This window comes from Rattus norvegicus, chromosome 14 (genome assembly GCF_021556685.1).
Source record: "Rattus norvegicus strain SHRSP/BbbUtx chromosome 14, alternate assembly SHRSP_T2T, whole genome shotgun sequence".
NCBI lineage: Eukaryota > Metazoa > Chordata > Mammalia > Rodentia > Muridae > Rattus > Rattus norvegicus.
In genome coordinates this window covers 43514548-43532147 of record NC_141547.1, presented here as the reverse complement: position 1 = coordinate 43532147, position 17600 = coordinate 43514548, and the positions used below count along the sequence as shown (strand labels likewise).

At 41.8% G+C, this 17600-nt stretch overlaps 1 protein-coding gene across 4 annotated transcripts in view; it reads left to right on the top strand.

Annotated features, from left to right (window-relative positions):
• The window catches only part of Klhl5 (kelch-like family member 5), a 62330-nt gene that overhangs the window by 29061 nt on the left and 15669 nt on the right, over nt 1–17600 (top strand). For 3 of the 4 annotated variants that reach the window (XM_087583083.1, XM_087583084.1, NM_001047093.1), the window contains 4 exon segments: nt 4060–4242; nt 6074–6210; nt 7402–7598; nt 11920–12132. In XM_087583083.1, the coding sequence (XP_087439209.1) occupies nt 4100–4242; nt 6074–6210; nt 7402–7598; nt 11920–12132 (690 nt within the window). In that variant the 5' untranslated portion in view covers nt 4060–4099. 4 annotated transcript variants of the gene reach the window in all.

The following is a 17600-nucleotide window of genomic DNA, read 5'->3' as shown; positions in this document are numbered from 1 at the left end:
AGCTCCGTAAAAAAAGAAAAGAAAAAAAAAAGGAACTTGTACTGTGCCAGATATGGTGGCACAGACTTTTAATCCTATTACTAGAGGGGCAGAGGTCGGCAATCTCCAGGCTTGAGGCCAGCCTGATCTACCACTAAGTTTCAGGCCAGCCACAGCTACATAGGGAGATTCTGTCCCAGAGTGGGGGTGTATGGTGTGGTGAGGAGGAGTGTCATGGCACATTTCGTGTGTATATACGTGTGCACATACGTGTAAAATCTGGAGAATTACACATGCTGGGCCATGTTGCCAGAGAGATGTTTTCTACCATATAAAACAAGTTCAATTTCCAGACCCTTCACTAAGGTCCTTTCTATGCCTCCCTTCGCATACCAAGCTCTGCACCTTGGGAATTACTGTGTAAACAGTTGGTGATCTGAATCTCTTTGGCCCTTGGCTCGTTTTTGTGTGTTCAGCCATTTTCTGACTTAAATTCATTCCCGAGTTTAGTGACATAGACTAAAATTTTAACATTTCTATACAGCCTGGAAATGTTCCTTGATGTATAATTCATCACACTGAAGGTCTGACACAAAAGATTTTAATAACTTCTTGCTGTTCTTTGCAATGCAATTTACTGTATTAGTAATGTACTATAAACAAAACTAAGCAGAGACGCTAGGGAAGTTCTGTTTTCATGGAAGGTCGGAGCAGAACAGAGGGAAATATACTTTAAATGTTCCACAAAGGACCTATTCCCAGATGTTTCTGTTGTAAGTTAGGATGCCAAAGGCCATTTTAAAGAGGAAATATGAACTAAGTTATAAAAATCAGTAATAATGGGGATTATCTTTTAACAGACAGCCAGACAGCATTATATCAGCAAAAGGCCTTTCATTGGCCACTGCAAAACACCATCTCCCACCACTAACTTTTCCCTGACTGTGTATCTACCCTGAGTGGACTACGCATGAATTCGTTTCATTTCATTATCTCCCTATAAAAAATTGTTTAAAATAAAATACTGTGCACTGCTCCTATCCTGATGGTGAAGAAGGTAAAGCTTAAAGAAATAATAACGTGCCCAGTGACCATACAATGAGTGACTGGATTGGGCTTGAACCCAGGTGGGTAGGATTCTGACCCAGCGCTGTGCAATCACTTTATGCACTGATGAGACATTTCCACTGGCCCCCACTAGTCCCACCACTTAAGCATTTGAAGTGTGACTAGTCCTACTACTAAAGAGTTGAAATTTTTATTTTATAAAAATAAAACCGTGGGTTATTTTAAATGAAAATGGCTTCAAAATGGCCAATTGTGTTGGATAAAAACTCTAGAATCTTCCTAAAATGCTCTCCATCACCCTCCAGTGCTCTCCAACTCAGCTCTCAAAACAACAGCACACTGGAGCACGTTCACTTGTCAGCTGTGTAAAGCTGTGGACGTGATGGAAGCCCATGGAAACCGTTCCCATACCTACCTGAGGAGCTGTTGTATAAGGGTGGACTTTGGTCTGAATTCCTTAGTTCTAATGCCTGCCCTCAGTGGACCTTTATTCTCCTGTCAAACCTTCAGTCCTTGAGCTGACACTGTAGTTCTGGAACTTAGTGTAAAGGAGGCAAGGATTCTGTCTTTGGTGGACTGAGATTCTCAGTCTTTGGTGGACTAAGATTCTCAGTCTTTGGTGGACAATTTGGACGGTTTGAACACCTTCTGATCCAGTACAGTAATTGGCCACCCTGTGATTCCTTGACTGGTCATGTTAGCCATTTAGGACCTCAGATGTATTCATATGCAAGGTAGGACATTTGGATTAAATGACAGAATAGGTTTGTTTTAGTTGTAAAGTCCTTATATAGAGTTGGGATGCGCATAGTTTAATTCCTTATAGTTGAATGGATGTACAGTAAACTATTTTTTAAGAGAGTAACTTATTGGGATTGTATTATCCAAACTTCCTTTACAAAATAAAAGCAGGACCTTCTGGGGGGTCGTGCAGTCACTGATGTCTGTTGAGCAGCTCTGGTTCTTTCTGTTCATGCGCACTGCATGAACATAGCTGGACTCTTCCATAGACTACAAGCCAGAAGCCTGCCTTTCTTCTGTTCCTTCATTTGAAGTAGTGAATGTGATTCCTATCTCTAGAAACCTGTAATTAATTGTTCCCTTATGGTGACAACAGCTGACAGCTTGTGTTAGTTGGAAAGATAAGACGGTTTTGTTAATGTTTGGGTGTACCGTGTTAGGGCGACTTGGCAGTTAAGAGCACTTGGTTTTGCTTCCAGAGAACTTGAGTTTCGTTCACAACACATACACACACACACACACACACACACACACACACACACACACACACACACACACACACAGAGGGGAGGGAGAAAGGGAGGGAGAGAGAGAGAGAGACTAAAAATGTAAAATGTAAAAGTGGCTACAATATTTCACCTGTAATGCATTTTTAAGATGGCAAATCTTCCATTAAGTTCTACTAGTTCATTTAAACATTTTATTCTAGGAAATCCAGTTTACATCTATTGGAAGTGAAGATTCTGTCTTTCAGATCAGCGTTTTGAACTGCAGGTTCATTGTACACTCAGCTTTCTACCTCCCAACCAAAGTGTACACCAGTGGTCCTCAGCCTGTGGAGATAGTTGGAGCACCTCATGGCTTTTGAAAAATATAGTTTATGTGTTTGACCTCAGACCAAGTGAGATGCCCCAAGTGTGAGTGATCCCCATGATATCCAGATTTATCTGGGGTTCCAACTCAAAATTCCCGAAAGTTCCTGATGAGAAATAAAATGGTCTACTGATGAACGGGGCTTCTCTCGATATCAAAGTAAGGCTATAATAGCTTAGTGACAACCTATTAAATAATGATGGTTCTTTTCAACTTGAATATCGATTAGAGTTTACGATCGGATGATATGGCTCAAATCTTTCGGCCTACTCCCTGGCCAGCCATTCCTGTTCATTCGGGTGACCCATGGGAAGTGGGACACACTCATCAAAGCCCCAAGAAGGAAGTACTTCACTTACTCTGTTTTAGAGAGAACCGCGGCTTCAAAACTTAGAGGCTGTGACTTTCCTCCTACTCTTAAGATAATACTGTGTGCATGTCCCTCCCTCATGCACACCTATGCGTAAGAGAGGCTGGGAAATGCAGTCTAGATTTCCCAGGAGGAAAAGGCATTCACGGAGCAGTAGTCTCCACAACCATGACCAAACTCCGTACCTCTGGGCAAGGAACCTACTAACTTCAGATCCTTGAGATCTTACTTTATCCTTTTTTGATAATGTTATTAGTTCTATTAAGATAGTTCTCTTACAATATCTGAAGCTTATTTCAATACAGCGTTCTACAGAGCTGCTGAGAAATAACCAAGTTAAACCATGCCAGGTATTAACTGACCCAAATGTAGGCAGGTACGGTGGTCCACCTGCACATGCACCTTGGACTCCAGCCTCCAGTTACTTTAAACTAACTTAACTTTTAAAGTATATATTATTGCTTGTCTGTGTTTTTGAGAGGATTGTTTACAGTGCTGTTTTCATGGCAGTGTGTCTTTATAGATAACTTCTATGAAAAATAACCCATGTTTAAGTAAAAGATACCTTCTATCTCAAAACACGATGATGATGACACCATTAAATATATTAAGAGATAGATCCGTCAGTATGAATATAGCGTGACTTTTTCAAGCAGAGTAACAGAGTTTACTAAAGATAAAAAAAAATGGCAATCAAAGAATGTACATTGCTCTAGCTGTTGGTGCTACCTTCATTCATGTATTTACAAGACACACATACCCAGAGCATCACTGATATTAAAACACAAAAGTCGTAAGCGTGCATCCCTATAATCCCAGGCTTGGTACCCTGAGGCAAAGATGGCGAGTTTGAGGTGAGCCTGTGCTGTGAGACCCGGCCCAGGAAAGGGAATAAAAGACAATGAGTGCTTATCCACTAATGTTGATTGATGGCTCTGCTTGTGCACATGAAGGGTTTAAAGGGACTTGGTGGAGAAAGGCTTTAATTGCATGGCAATTATTTTTAAATGTGTGTTTTCTCTCTTCAGGACTTCCAATAGTAGTCAGACATTGTCATCCTGCCAGACTATGGAGCCATGTTCATCGGATGAATTCTTTCAAGCCCTTAACCATGCGGAGCAAACATTTAAAAAAATGGAAAACTACTTGAGGCACAAGCAACTGTGCGATGTCATTTTAGTCGCTGGCGATCGCAGGATTCCAGCTCACAGGTAACTGTCCTCTGCATCTCTGAATGTGTGAAGCGTTCACTAGGTGACACTACATGTGGTGAGGTGAGGTACAGGTCACCCTTAGACCTCAGGGTGGTGATCTGCCTCACAGAATGTCTCTGTGGAAAACCGCAGGTGAAATTTCAGAATACCAATGTCTGTGTTCTCTGTTGTGGAAACACAGGCATTAGGCTCAGATCAGTCAGTCAGTACAGTTTGCTGTAGATGACGTTCACAGCAGTTTTTGTGCATGTTAAATACACATCAGATGCTTTAAATAAGCTTGATGGGAATTAGAGTTAGTGGACAGCCAGAAGGGGAAACAAAAAAAATAAAGTCCAAGAACCTCACATAATAGAGTTCGTAAAATGCTAACCGTTTCTTTTCTCTTTTATGCTGTGGTTGAACTATGCCTGCATGCCAGCCATGCTCTCCTACCACTTAGGCACCAGTCCCTGATTTGGTTTCTGATCCCCACTGATTCTTTAACACAAACGACATATTTCTTAAGGTAAAAAGAAATGTTTAGAAAAGAATTGTTCATTTCTTCTGACCAGTTGGTGTGTTCAGTTACTCATTGCTAATCACCACATTGATCACAAAGATTTTTTTTTTGCCTTTCAACATTAACATTGTCCAGAATTTTTCATAAAACCCTTCAAAGTGGAGATAAACCCACTAGAAAGCAGGACTTGGGTTTATAGCTGTGAGTTAGCACACATTTATTGACAAATTCTTGCCGTAAAAAGTCTGTGCTGCAAACACAGTTTCTTGGAGGATTTCAACGTTAATTTCCTAGAGGCATCTCATAGTGGCTCTGAAACAGAGCTCATCACCTCAGCCACCAGTGTGTGCTGACACCAGTGCCTGACACCAGCGCCCCATCGGGCTCTCTGCTCCTTCCTGACCTACACTGTTTGTAGCAAAGAGCCACTAGCTCTGAAGAGCTTTCAGTGACTGCCAGCCGAAGTACATTTGGTGGCCGGTGCTACCTGGCTTGCTATCGCATCTCTGGGACTCTGTGTCGGAACCTCACTCTCCTTGCTCACTCTGCAGGAGCCCCACAGAGTCCTCATGGGTTCCCTGTGTGGTGAGTGTGCTCCTCTGCCCTTGGACTGAGCCACTGCCCCTTCCAAGGCACCCTCAAGGCTAAAGTCTTCACCTCCCTCAGTAATAACAATTTTACACAACACATCTTTGCCTGAGGGACACCATTTATCTGTGGCCTACTTTCGCCCTATAGAACTTATCTTTTTTTTTTTTTTTTTTTTTTTTGGTTCTTTTTTTCGGAGCTGGGGACCGAACCCAGGGCCTTGCGCTTCCTAGGTAAGCGCTCTACCACTGAGCTAAATCCCCAGCCCCAGAACTTATCTTTTTATTAATTACACCAGGCTGTAACAAAAAATATAGACATATTAATAGTTTAAAATATTATAAAAGTTGCTAACACCGTTTTCAACTATGTCCTGCATATTCACTTCTCTCCAAGATAATTCAGGTTATTTTAAAAACTAACAAAGAAAAAAATAACCTTTACATTTTTTTCATATATAGTCAACTTAATAGCAAGTGCTTACAGCTTTTTTTAAAAAGGATATCATAAAATGGTGTTTGCACAGTAAAATCATTTACCTCAGCAGAACATTTCCAGGAATGGTAATTTATTATGCAAAGGCAGGAAGGAGAGCATGAAAGGATTTGTCAAATGCAAGGTGCATTTCCCAGGGCCATGTACTCCTGTGCACACCAAATAAAAACAGAAGAGAATGCATTTATTAATGAACACCCAGCCTTAATGTGCTCATTGATTGCTTTGCTAATGTCTCCTCAGACTGGTGCTGTCTTCCGTCTCAGATTATTTCGCTGCTATGTTTACTAACGATGTCAGGGAGGCGAGGCAAGAAGAAATAAAAATGGAAGGCGTAGAACCGAACTCCTTGTGGTCCTTAATTCAGTACGCATACACAGGTAACAGGTCGGAGGTGCAAACTGGCATCCTCTGGGTTTGTGTCGTGCAGTTTGGCTGCAGATTTGATTTATTTCCCTTTCTCTTCTGTTTATGTTTTCTAAACAGGGTCTCGTATATTCAAACTGACAGTGAACTCACTATGTAGCCAAGCATGGCCTTGAACTGCTCCTGGCACCTTTATCTCTAGATTTCAGATTTCTGCTTTGAATAACAAAGTTCAGTTAATTCTGCAGTGCTCACTGCTACCTCTGAATAAAGAATACTATTCTTTATTAGTTAAAATCTCTGTTAAACCTTTAAAACAATTATCACAATGAAGCTTTTGAATAATGCATTTTAAAGATTTTATAATTGTGTGTTTTGCTGTGGCCTACTTTTGCCCTATAGAAATGATCACACACACACACACACACACACACACACACACACAGGTGGCTGTGGAGACCAGAGACATTGGCTCCCTGGGGCTGGAGTTACAGGCAGTTGTGAATCATGTGACTGGTGCTGGGAAGAGCAGCACACAAGTCCTAACCACTGAGCCATCTCTCCTTTAATAGTATCTTAAAATATTTATAGAAAACCAGCATGAGATGGGTTTGGGGAAATGGCTTCTTGGATGGATAGGATTAGATGCTCTGCAAACAGGACCTGACTTTAGCTCCCTGGCACCCACTTTAGTACTGGGTGTGGTGTATGTACTGTAACCCTGGCACTGGAAGGTTGAGGCAGGATGCTGCTGGCTGGGCAGCCACAGTAGAAGAGCGTGGGTGCCAGTTTCAGCAACAGGCCCTGTTTAGAAATCAAGCAAAGGAGTGGTGGAACAAGACAGTTTCCTCTGGCTCCATGTGCACACATGTGCACGTGTGTGTACGGAGACATACACGTACTCACACACATGTAATATAGCCAGATTTTAAATTTAAAATTTAAGAATTATACATCATAGATATTAGTTACTAATTAGTGCAACGTTTAAAAATTCTGAAAACAGGCCATTCTTGTTTTTAAGCAGAGGTCAGGAAGGGATACAATTATTCACATTTAATACTTTGTTTTTCTTTCTGGACTCTTAAGCCTTCTAGATCTGTAATTGTATAATGAGCTCTTATTTAGAAATCGTGTCAGCATCCGTTATTGTTTAAAAACAGGATTTATGACACTCCCTCATTAATGAATCTCCTTCTATTCAGGCCGACTTGAGCTGAAGGAAGAGAACATCGAGTGTCTGCTGTCCACGGCATGCCTTCTCCAGCTCTCCCAGGTGGTGGAAGCCTGCTGCAAGTTTCTGATGAAACAGCTCCACCCGTCCAATTGCCTTGGGATTCGGTCTTTTGCCGATGCCCAAGGCTGCACAGATTTGCATAAAGTGGCTCACAATTACACTATGGTATGTATTCTCTTGAGAATCTGAAAGTCCTCTCGTCCCCGGCCCACGTCTTGCCTCTGAAAACTTAGCTACATGTTGCTCCTTTCATGTGACTTTGCCACAAGTTTTGAAGTTCAAGTTTATGACACAGCACCAAGTTGGGAAGGAAAACAAGCAAGGTGACTCCCGATGGAGAACCCTGGTGGCAGGTGCGCTGCTTTTAAAAGCAGGATTTCCTAAACATTCTGCTACAGCACAAGGATGAATTTCAGATCTGTCTCACGGTCACTGGGGAAACTGGTGATGGTGGCCATAGTGGAAGCAGGAGAATGAAGGGTAAAAGGGTGGATGGGAAACCTTCTACTTTAGACGCCTCTGATTACACACAAATGCTTGTCACCTTGCGAAAACAATGCTCCCACTAACTGCGATGAATTGTGTGTTCAAAGTAAACCAGAGGAAGTTCCGATTCAGCAACCTGAGAGATAGTGGACCGTGGATTGATCTAGGATAGCAAGGGAATAGGGCGTATTGATGGAGTCTCTTAGGACCTGCCTTCAGTCTCAGCAACAGAGGGGGACGGCAGCGGAGGCTGGTTTTCTTAGGAATGGACGGCCTGGCAGCGCAGTGACTACAGAGTGTTGGCTTAACCACTTCCCTAGAGCAGTACAGCTGCTGAGAGAAGAAAGACGACGAGCGCTGGCTGGCGGACATGTGTAGCTATTCAGATGTGTAACTTTGAACATTCAAGGCTGAGGAATTGTTACTTAGTTCCTCTTCGTCTTCCATTTTCCAGCCTTTCGGTTGGTGTGAGACTCACGGTGGTTTTCAGGGTCCTGGAGGACTTCATAGTCTTCATAGGGCTGACCTGGAACTCACAGAGCTCCACCTGCCTCTGCCTCCCAAGTGCCTGGCTGTTCATATTCTATTTTTACTGCATATGTGTTTGAGCAAGTGCACACGTAAAGGTCAGAGGACACCTTGCAGGAGTCAGTTCTCTTCTTCCACCACATGGGTCGGAGGAGTCGAACTCAGGCCTCTGGCTTGGCGGCAAGTGCCTTTATCCCTTTTCTCTGGCCCAACATCTCTCTCTTATACATTTTATGCATGTGAAAACATCTGCATGCATTTAGGTCACTCCTGCTGTTTACAGTATAGGCATGATTGCTGCTTTAACACTCAGATGCAAATCCAATTGAAATGAGCTGAATGTTTTTAGAGCTATTTTCATAGCCAATTAGTTGCAGCAGATTTTTTTTATGTCAAGGTCATTACTTGACATTACTTAGCTTCAATAGAGATATGCGATGGAACTCTAATAACAATGAGTAATTTAGAGGCAGGTCGTCTGATTTGAATGTTGCTATGGGAACTGAATAAGAATGTAAAGCAAAATTCAATCTTCAGTTTAAATAAATCCCTCAGTAATTTCATTTGCTTAAAAGCAATTCTGAAGGGGGAAAGGGTAAGTCTAGCAAGTGTCTGATACGTTGAAGCCTGCTTGTTTCCTAGATTGAAAATATGAGACGGATGAAGGTAGTGCTGTTCTGCTGGGCTCAGTTAGTGTGTGACAGTAGGGCACGCTCAGACGTCCTGCACACTCTTGGGCAGGAACAGGTAACAGCTCCTCGGGACGCTAGAGACTGGAAGCTTCCGTTCCAGTTCTCACTGTCGCTGAACATGACCAGGAACATGTCATTTCACCTGAGGAAAGAACATTCTAGAATCTTTTATCGTTCTAACTACTTCATGTCAGTCTTAGTGAGTAAATGTGAATGTTTCATCTTTTAAAAATTCTAAATTTTATTGCTGAGCCTAGAAAACTCACAAAATCATCAAATTTTTCTCCTTTAGAGCAAAACCGTGTTTCTGAGAAGAACTCTGTGTTTAAACTTGCTCTAATAGTGTTGTATAATCTATTTTTTAAAAAAACTCTGTTTTTCTGTGATATAAACGACACGAGAGTGAAAGGGCATTTCTCTGAAGTGGATAACACCAACAGTTCTCCAAGTGGCCTCCTCTTGCTGAGGAAATGCAGTTCCTACCGTTGGAAAGTGGAGCAAAGTCACACTAGTACTGTACAGAGGTGTGGCCTATCCAGTGTGCCATACTTGGACCCTCAAATCACAGCCCTGTGCACCTTAGAGCTGAGATCTCAGGTGTGTGCCATCATGGCTGGCCATACCATGGCCGGAAATGCATCTTCTTACTTCCCACCTAACAGTATGTATTAAATACCTTTGCATACAACTATATGGTCTTCTCCCACATTCATGTTGCCTACCTAATAGTCACTGAGTTACAACTTCCCATACCAGACTTTGGGCCACTTCACCATAGAAAGGATGAGGGAATCAGTATCAGCAGGCATTTGGCTTTGTCCCCATTGTGCAAAGTGTTCATTAAGAGTGAACATGACGAGTGCCCTAAATGGCTGAGAGGTTTGCAGGGCGGGTGTCGAATGCCGGGCCTCACTTACGCCAGGCAAACACTTCACTACTGAGCTATAGCTATAGCCTCCGCCCAGGCTTGATCATTTTTGGCTCTTGCTGTGTGTTCCCGAATCATCTGATAATGTCAGTCTGCAATTGAGTAGAGCAGTTTGCTTGAAGCCATTCCAGCACTGAGCTCTTATTAAAATATGTTCCTGAAAATGATAATCAATCACCCAAAGTAGATGCGTTTTGGTATCTTTTAACAAATCATGATGAATTGGAGCAATTGAATTTAGTTAATTATTCATGAATGGCTTTCCTCCTAAGACTCTGTGGAAAGGAATGTCAGCCCAAGATAGATCTCAGATCAGTCTCTTGCTTGGGTTACCACAGGCTAAATGGAAAATATGATTCTCATTTCAATATGGAAGATAGTTATTCATATGCCTTATCTCTAGCTCTGATTTAGATAGATTTCCCTATTGTATGCTGATAATGTGCAGATAGTTAGGAAGTAGAAGGGAAACCTAACGAGATTGCTTGTACAGACTTGTCCTTTTTATCCACCGTGTAAGCTCTTCATGCACTAAGACTTGTGGAGTTCAAAACAGAGAAAGCTTTCTTTCTTTCAGGATGAAGAGAGTTCAGCAGTTGTGCCCTGCTCTTGCAGAAGACCCATGTTTATTTCCCAGCGCCATGTTGATGGCTCATAACTATCCGTAACTCTACTCTCTGACCTCTGCAGGCCCCTGCACCCACACACAGACATGTGTTCATGCACATACTTTAAAATAAAAATAAAGGATCTTAAGAAGAGATTTCTTTCTCTCCAGATTAGTTAACATAATAGTGATAAACAAGTTATTTCACACCTGGGACATTTCTAGTGTCCATTCAAATCACAGTCGGGACTCAGCCACAGGCAGTCTAAGGTGCCCCTCCTAATATGTGCTAGGTTAACAGTTTTGCTTTGGCTCTTTTTGCTAAAAGCAAACTAACTTGGCATAAATCAGATTAGAAAGATTCAAGTCTTCCTCATAGATCTGAAATCCTGGGTGGTTGTCTAAACAGCATAGGAGTGTTTGTGAGCTATCTGTAGTGACACACACGTATGATCCCAGGAGTGAAGAACCTCAAGTTCAAGGCCAGCCTGTGCTACATAGGTAGACCCTGTCTTTAAAATAAAACAAACTAGAACAAAACGTTAATAGCCACTTTGGTTATAAAAAAAAAGTAACATTAAGGACTCATGCTTTGCCATAGCGGGCTGTAGGACTTTGATCCAGTGTTGTCTTAGTTGGCCAGCCTGGAGTCAATTCCTGGGTCAGAGGCACCTTCACTGTTGCCTAAACTCCCTAACGTGCATAAGCCTTGTATTAGTTCTCATCCTTGCTCTTTACTTCACCTTTTTCAATCTTCCTTCAGAAGTCTTGTCAAAACTACTCCTGAACTTGAAGAAAGCACTAAATAAATGTCATAGGTCCACTTCGTGGTGTCCTCATCTGACTGTTCCCACTTCACAATGTCATCATCTGACACTGTTCCCACCTCACAATGTCTTCCTCTGATACTGTGGCCACTCACAGTGTCATCATCTGATGCTGTTTCCACTTCACAGTGTTGTAGTCTGACACTGTTCCCACCTCACAATGTCTCATCTGACAGTGTTTCCACTTCATAGTGTTGTTGCCTGTGTAATTTCCTGTCAAGGTTTCCACTCACACATGTTTAAAAAGGGATACAAGTTAGGGTTTTTCTGGGCTTTCTTTCCTAACAAGTCTAAAGTATAAAATTGTGTCTAAAGTACAAATTATTCTATTCCTGATATAAGAAATTGAGCTTTTTTTCTTAAAAGAGTGGTGATTCAAAGGAACAATATCATTTACTTGCCATTTTTCTCCCTCTAGGAACATTTCATGGAAGTGATCAGAAACCAGGAATTTGTATTACTCCCAGCCAATGAAATTGCCAAGCTCTTGGCCAGTGACGACATGAACATTCCCAATGAGGAGACCATACTGAATGCACTTCTCACCTGGGTCCGGCACGATTTGGAGCAGAGACAGAAAGATCTCAGCAAGCTTTTGGCTTACATTAGGCTACCTCTCCTTGCACCACAGGTAATGAATAGGCACTCGTCCATGGGTATGTGTCCTTGGCTAGTCGGTCAAAGTAATTTATATATGCATTCGTGTGGATTGTATAGCTCAGAAGATATTAAACTAATAAATGCTATCTTTGTAGTTCAGAGGGTTGAGCTATCTAAATTGCATTGATTAAGTAACACTCTTGGTTTCTGAGTTAGAAATTACCTTGAACTCTACTATATATCTACTCTTCTAACTAGAGGAAACTTAGTACTAAAAGCCAGAAAGTTTAGATCAACTCATTGTCACATGAATGTAAGGTGCCACTAGCTACTAGGTTCTGTGATCAAAGCTCTTGAAGTTCTAATGCTTGAGCCCCTCGGTCTCCCTATCCATGAAGCAGAGACGACATTGATTCTGACCAAGTAGAGATACTGCTTTTCTGACTGCCATGATTACGGTGAGAGAAATGCATCCTGTGAGACAAAATGTGCTATAAATATAGGGCCACCGTTCCAGAGTGAAGAGGCCCCTCACAGCGCATCCAGAGTTGTCAGTTGTCACATACTGGCACAGTTTCTCCCTTGTACATTTTTCACTGGAATATAGAGAGACTTTCCCAGCATTTTTTCTTCTGTCGGTCTCGGGCATTGAATAGAGAAAGAGACCTGGAAGCAGAGAAGGTGAGAATGCTCGCTGATTCAGGCCTGACCCCCCCCCCCCTCTCTCTCTCGTATTATTTAAAGTGCCTCAAATGTTGCCTGTTGTATTCACTTTGCAGATAATGCATCATTTCTGGCTACTGTGAGTGGAAGTTGTTGTTCGCACTCTATCTAGCAAAAACAAAAGTCAGTGCCCAGGCTTCACGATCAGCCCTCCCTATTTACAGTGAAACTGCATGAATGAATGGAGAAATAACAGTAAAATAATTCTCTTGAAATCAGATTTAAAGAGAGCACTTAAATTTCCTTGCTTCCTAGCAGATATTCTTTCCTATTCTTTCCTAAATGAAGGAAAATAAAATATGAAAACTCTTATTCGATGTTGGAAAGATCCTGTGTAACCACACAGCATGGAAACCGTTCAGTTCTGCAATTTGAAGGGTGCTTGTGATAAGGCACACTTCCCTCCAGCATTTAAAATCCCTGTCCCTGTGAACTTAGGGATAGAACATCTCCCTGCGTCCTTAAACTTGAAAAGCAGGAGATCATCTAGTCCAACACGTGGGGCACAAGCGAAGGACCAGGCCAACACAGTAAAAGCAAATGCTCAGAAGCACAGAGTAGCTGCGTGCTTCCTGAGCCTTCTCAACGTGGCTCCACTTGCTCGGCTTAACGTGGAGCTCCTGAGGGCCAGAGCTAGGGTTTGATCCCAAGTACAGTTCTGTGCCCTTTCCACAGACCACAGTGTGTCTGTTAAACACACCGTGTATACAATTGCAGGGTATAGTTAGGGGGAAGCAGAATACAAACGAGGTGTGGTTATAATGTACTAAGAAGAGGTCATGACAGGTAAGGGAGCAAGAAGCGAAAACAAGGAGGAGCCCTCCAGGAACAAAACAATAACAGTGACAGAGCACCAAAGTGACGGTCCTTAGATGTCGTGTGATCTGCATTGTACTAGTCATCAAAAGTGGGGGGGTTTCCAGGAAAGAGACTAGATGGTGCCCTGCTATGAGCATACACTATGGGATGTGACTAGAGCCCCAAAACAAAATGTTAAGAGATGGGGCTAGAGAAGGAATTTAAGCAGATTGTAAAGAACCTTTCACCATATCAAGAAGTTTGGACTTTATTCTAAAAGCGAAGAGGAAGGATGGAAGGATTTTATAATAGGAATGGCATAATGTAATTCAGGCGACAGCAACCATAAATGCACTGCGGAGAATCAGGGTCAACACTAGAAACCCATTAGAAAGGCTGTCAGAGTTCAGCCAGGCGAAGTAGACACTCAGGCAGTGCCAGAGAGGAATTACCAGAAACTGACAAAACTTAATGACTGGAATAGAAGGGCTCAGAGTAACCCTGTGTGTAGAATGCGGTTAGAACATGAAGTCATTTGAGACAAAGAATGCAGAGTGAGGGATAACATGTAGTGTGGGGAAGGGGAAGGAGAATAACTTTCCCAAAATTGCTTGGCACTTTAAATCTTAAATTCTCTCACTATTAAGAAGAAAAAATGGGAAAACTTACCAGCATGTTGAAATCCAAAGCAAAAGAATGATTCTGGTCAGGGAGAATGCGAAAGTCCTAGGGACGGACTGTGGGAACCACTGAAGTTCAGTGGCCATTACCATCCTAGTCAAGTGAGAGTTACTAGGTCTCAATCCTATGACTGAGAAGGAGGAAGTGTTATGTCATCAGGTGCTACACAGATAAGGAGACTCTGGTGGGTTAGCCTGGTGGTTCTTGAAGTGTAGGATCAATATTGCCTGGGAACTTTTTGAAATACAAATAATAATGAGACTTCATGTCAGAACTCTGGGCCCTAGAAACATGTGATTTAATCAGCCCTCCATGGATCTGGGGGCCTGCTTAGATTTGAGAGCCCTGTCCAGGCTGAGCAGAGGTAATGGAGGAGCAAATATGATTGAGTTGGGCTACAGTGGCCTGGGTAATGTCAACAGGTACTTGGCCTCTGAGCTCTGAGCCGTGTTTTTCTTTCTTAAAATGATAATACTAAGTTGCAATATGTAACACTTACTCTGTTTCCCCCCCACCTTTGGTAACTGTGAATATAAATATGATACAATGTATTTAGATGATTGTCATTACTCCCTTCTACTCCTCAAGGAACACATATGCACAGGCATAGGCTCAAGGGCCAGCACAGGTGAGGGAGAGGGAGAGGGAGAAAGGGAGAGGGAATAAGGGAGAGAGGGAGGGAGACCCTCATGGACAGTCTACTGTGTTCCACATAGCTGTAGAAAACTGACTGTGCCTCCCTCACTGGCTGTCACCTGCCTAAAGCCCCTCAGCTAAGGAGAGAGCCTCATGAGCCTCTCCTTTCGTGCATTCTGGAGTATTGACTGGCTTGAGCTTGAGCTTGTGCAGGTCTTGTGCCGGCAGCCACAGATGTGTTAGCTCATGAGGGCAAAGGCCCTGCTGTATCCACAACTCTATTTTGTGGCAGCCTTCCCTCAGCTCTGGCTTTCATAATCTCTCTGGCCCCCTTCCACAGTGTTCCTGAGTCATGGGGGAGGGGTGTAATAAATTTCCCAGGGAAGAGTGTGTGTGTGTGTGTGTGTGTGTGTGTGTGTGTGTGTGTGTGTGTGTGTGTTATAGATTTCCCAGTTAGGAGTACTTGTAAGTTCTAGGGGTTTGGATTTGGGTTTTGGTGATAAACGTGAAAGATAAAATTACACAATTACCAAGTAGAATTCCGAAGTTAAATTCTGTATGTTTTACATACAGAAAATATAGCAATTATTAAAATTGTCAAATGCCTATCAAGTAATTACTATTTTTAGAACTGAGACTAGGTATAATAACCTAGAGAATTTATACTTGCAAAATCATGCTTTCTCAATGATATAATGAGATTTTTATGTTAGACAAAGCACTTTGAGCCCTAGCTAGAAGGGATTCAGCTTCCAAATATTAATTTTATTATAGTATCACCAACAGTAGACATTGTAAGAAATAATATGTATATTTATATTATTTATATATATTTGTAATATACATTATATATGTTTATAATATATATTATATGTATTATATATGTATAATTATAACATGCCACCCAAGTGATCTTTTAAAAAATTTTTTAATTTATTATTCATATGTGAATTTGTATGTGTGTGATGGGGGAGGGGCACACTCTCCACAGTGTGCATGGGGAGGTCAGAGGACAACGTCATGAGGTATGTTCTCTCCCACCTTTACATAGGTTCCAGGGTTGGCACTCAGCTCATCAGACTTGCACATCAAGGACTTTACTCAGCCATCTCATCAACCCTGAAATGATCTTTTGTAAAACATTTTTTTGCTTATGTGTGTGCAAACACACGTATGTGCTATGTATGTTTGTATGTATGCACATGTCTCTGCAGATGCACATGCATGAATGTGTGAATGCATACAGAGACCAGAGTCAACATCAGTTGCCTTTCTCAACCACTTTCTACCTTTTTTGAGGATCTCTTACTGAATCAGGAGCTGGTCATTATGGCCAGTGAGCATCCACCTGTCTCCAGTCCAACCAGTGCTGACGTCACAGATGCAGGCCCTGGTCCCTCGCTTTTGTGGGGGAAGTAGAGTTTTGAATTCAAGTTCATACGTGTGTAGCAAGCATTTTACCAGCTGAGCCATTCCCCAATCTCCCAAGTGATCGATCATTTTGCATGACTTTCCAAAGAAATCGGAAAATCAAAAAGGAAGTGTTTGTGGTTTACTCTTTGGTGGCGTTCTACTGGAAACTGACTCAAATTCAAGAAGAAGAAGTGCTACAGCCACTGATGCTTCGGGGAAGACACCCTACCCTTTAGAGCCGACCAGGTTTTATGCACTGTGGCTAAGTCTCTTTCTATGTGTTTGAGGGGACAGTTTTAGAGACACTCATGAGAAGCAAATGCAAGAGTCAAGAACCTACACAGCCAACATGCCTGTCTCTTCAAATGCTTTCATGTTAATAGTGTGCCACTGTTTATGGCCGACAAGGCATTTGGAATTCCTAAAAATGCAAGTGTATTAGAATCAATATTTTATAGTTTAGCCAATCATGATAATTTCCTGAACAATAGCAAACCTGCTACAATAATACTTGATTAATACTGTTCTTGAATTAATTGCTTTATAATTTTTCTATTCTCACTTCTTTACTTAAATATAACAAACCTCACTTTTAATAAACTACAGAACATACCAATATGTTAAGAAATATGTTTTACGTCATATTGTGGTTACTATAAGATCTCCTGAGACATTACTTCCTATATTTTATCTTGCATTTATTTTTATTTAGAAAGCACTTGGGTAATTATATCAGAACTAATACAAACAGTAACATTAGTCTAAATAAGCCAACTCAATGCATATCCACTAATGACTTCTGTGGCGAGTTTATGTTTTGTGAGCACGGGGAGAAAAGCAGCCCAAGTCATGAGACTTGTGTCTCACTGGGATTATTTTGCCTTTGGTTTATAATGCACACTTACCAAATGCCACGGACTTTTTTTATAACTTTTATTGGAAACTTTGGCTCTCTTCAGTTATCAAAGCCTGGACATACTCCCAGCATTATTAGCTATTAAAGAAATGCAAAATAAAGCCCACTTTCTCCTTACGCAGCCGATTAAAATGGGCATGGCGGTGTGTGTGGAAACAGAGACCTCAAAAGGTGCTAATAGAATGTTCGTATGGTACAGATGTTTTGAAATGATGTTTTGAGGTTTCTTTTCTTTTTTTTTTTCTTTTTTTTTTTTTCCGGAGCTGGGACCGAACCCAGGGCCTTGCGCTTGCTAGGCAAGCGCTCTACCACTGAGCTAAATCCTCAACCCT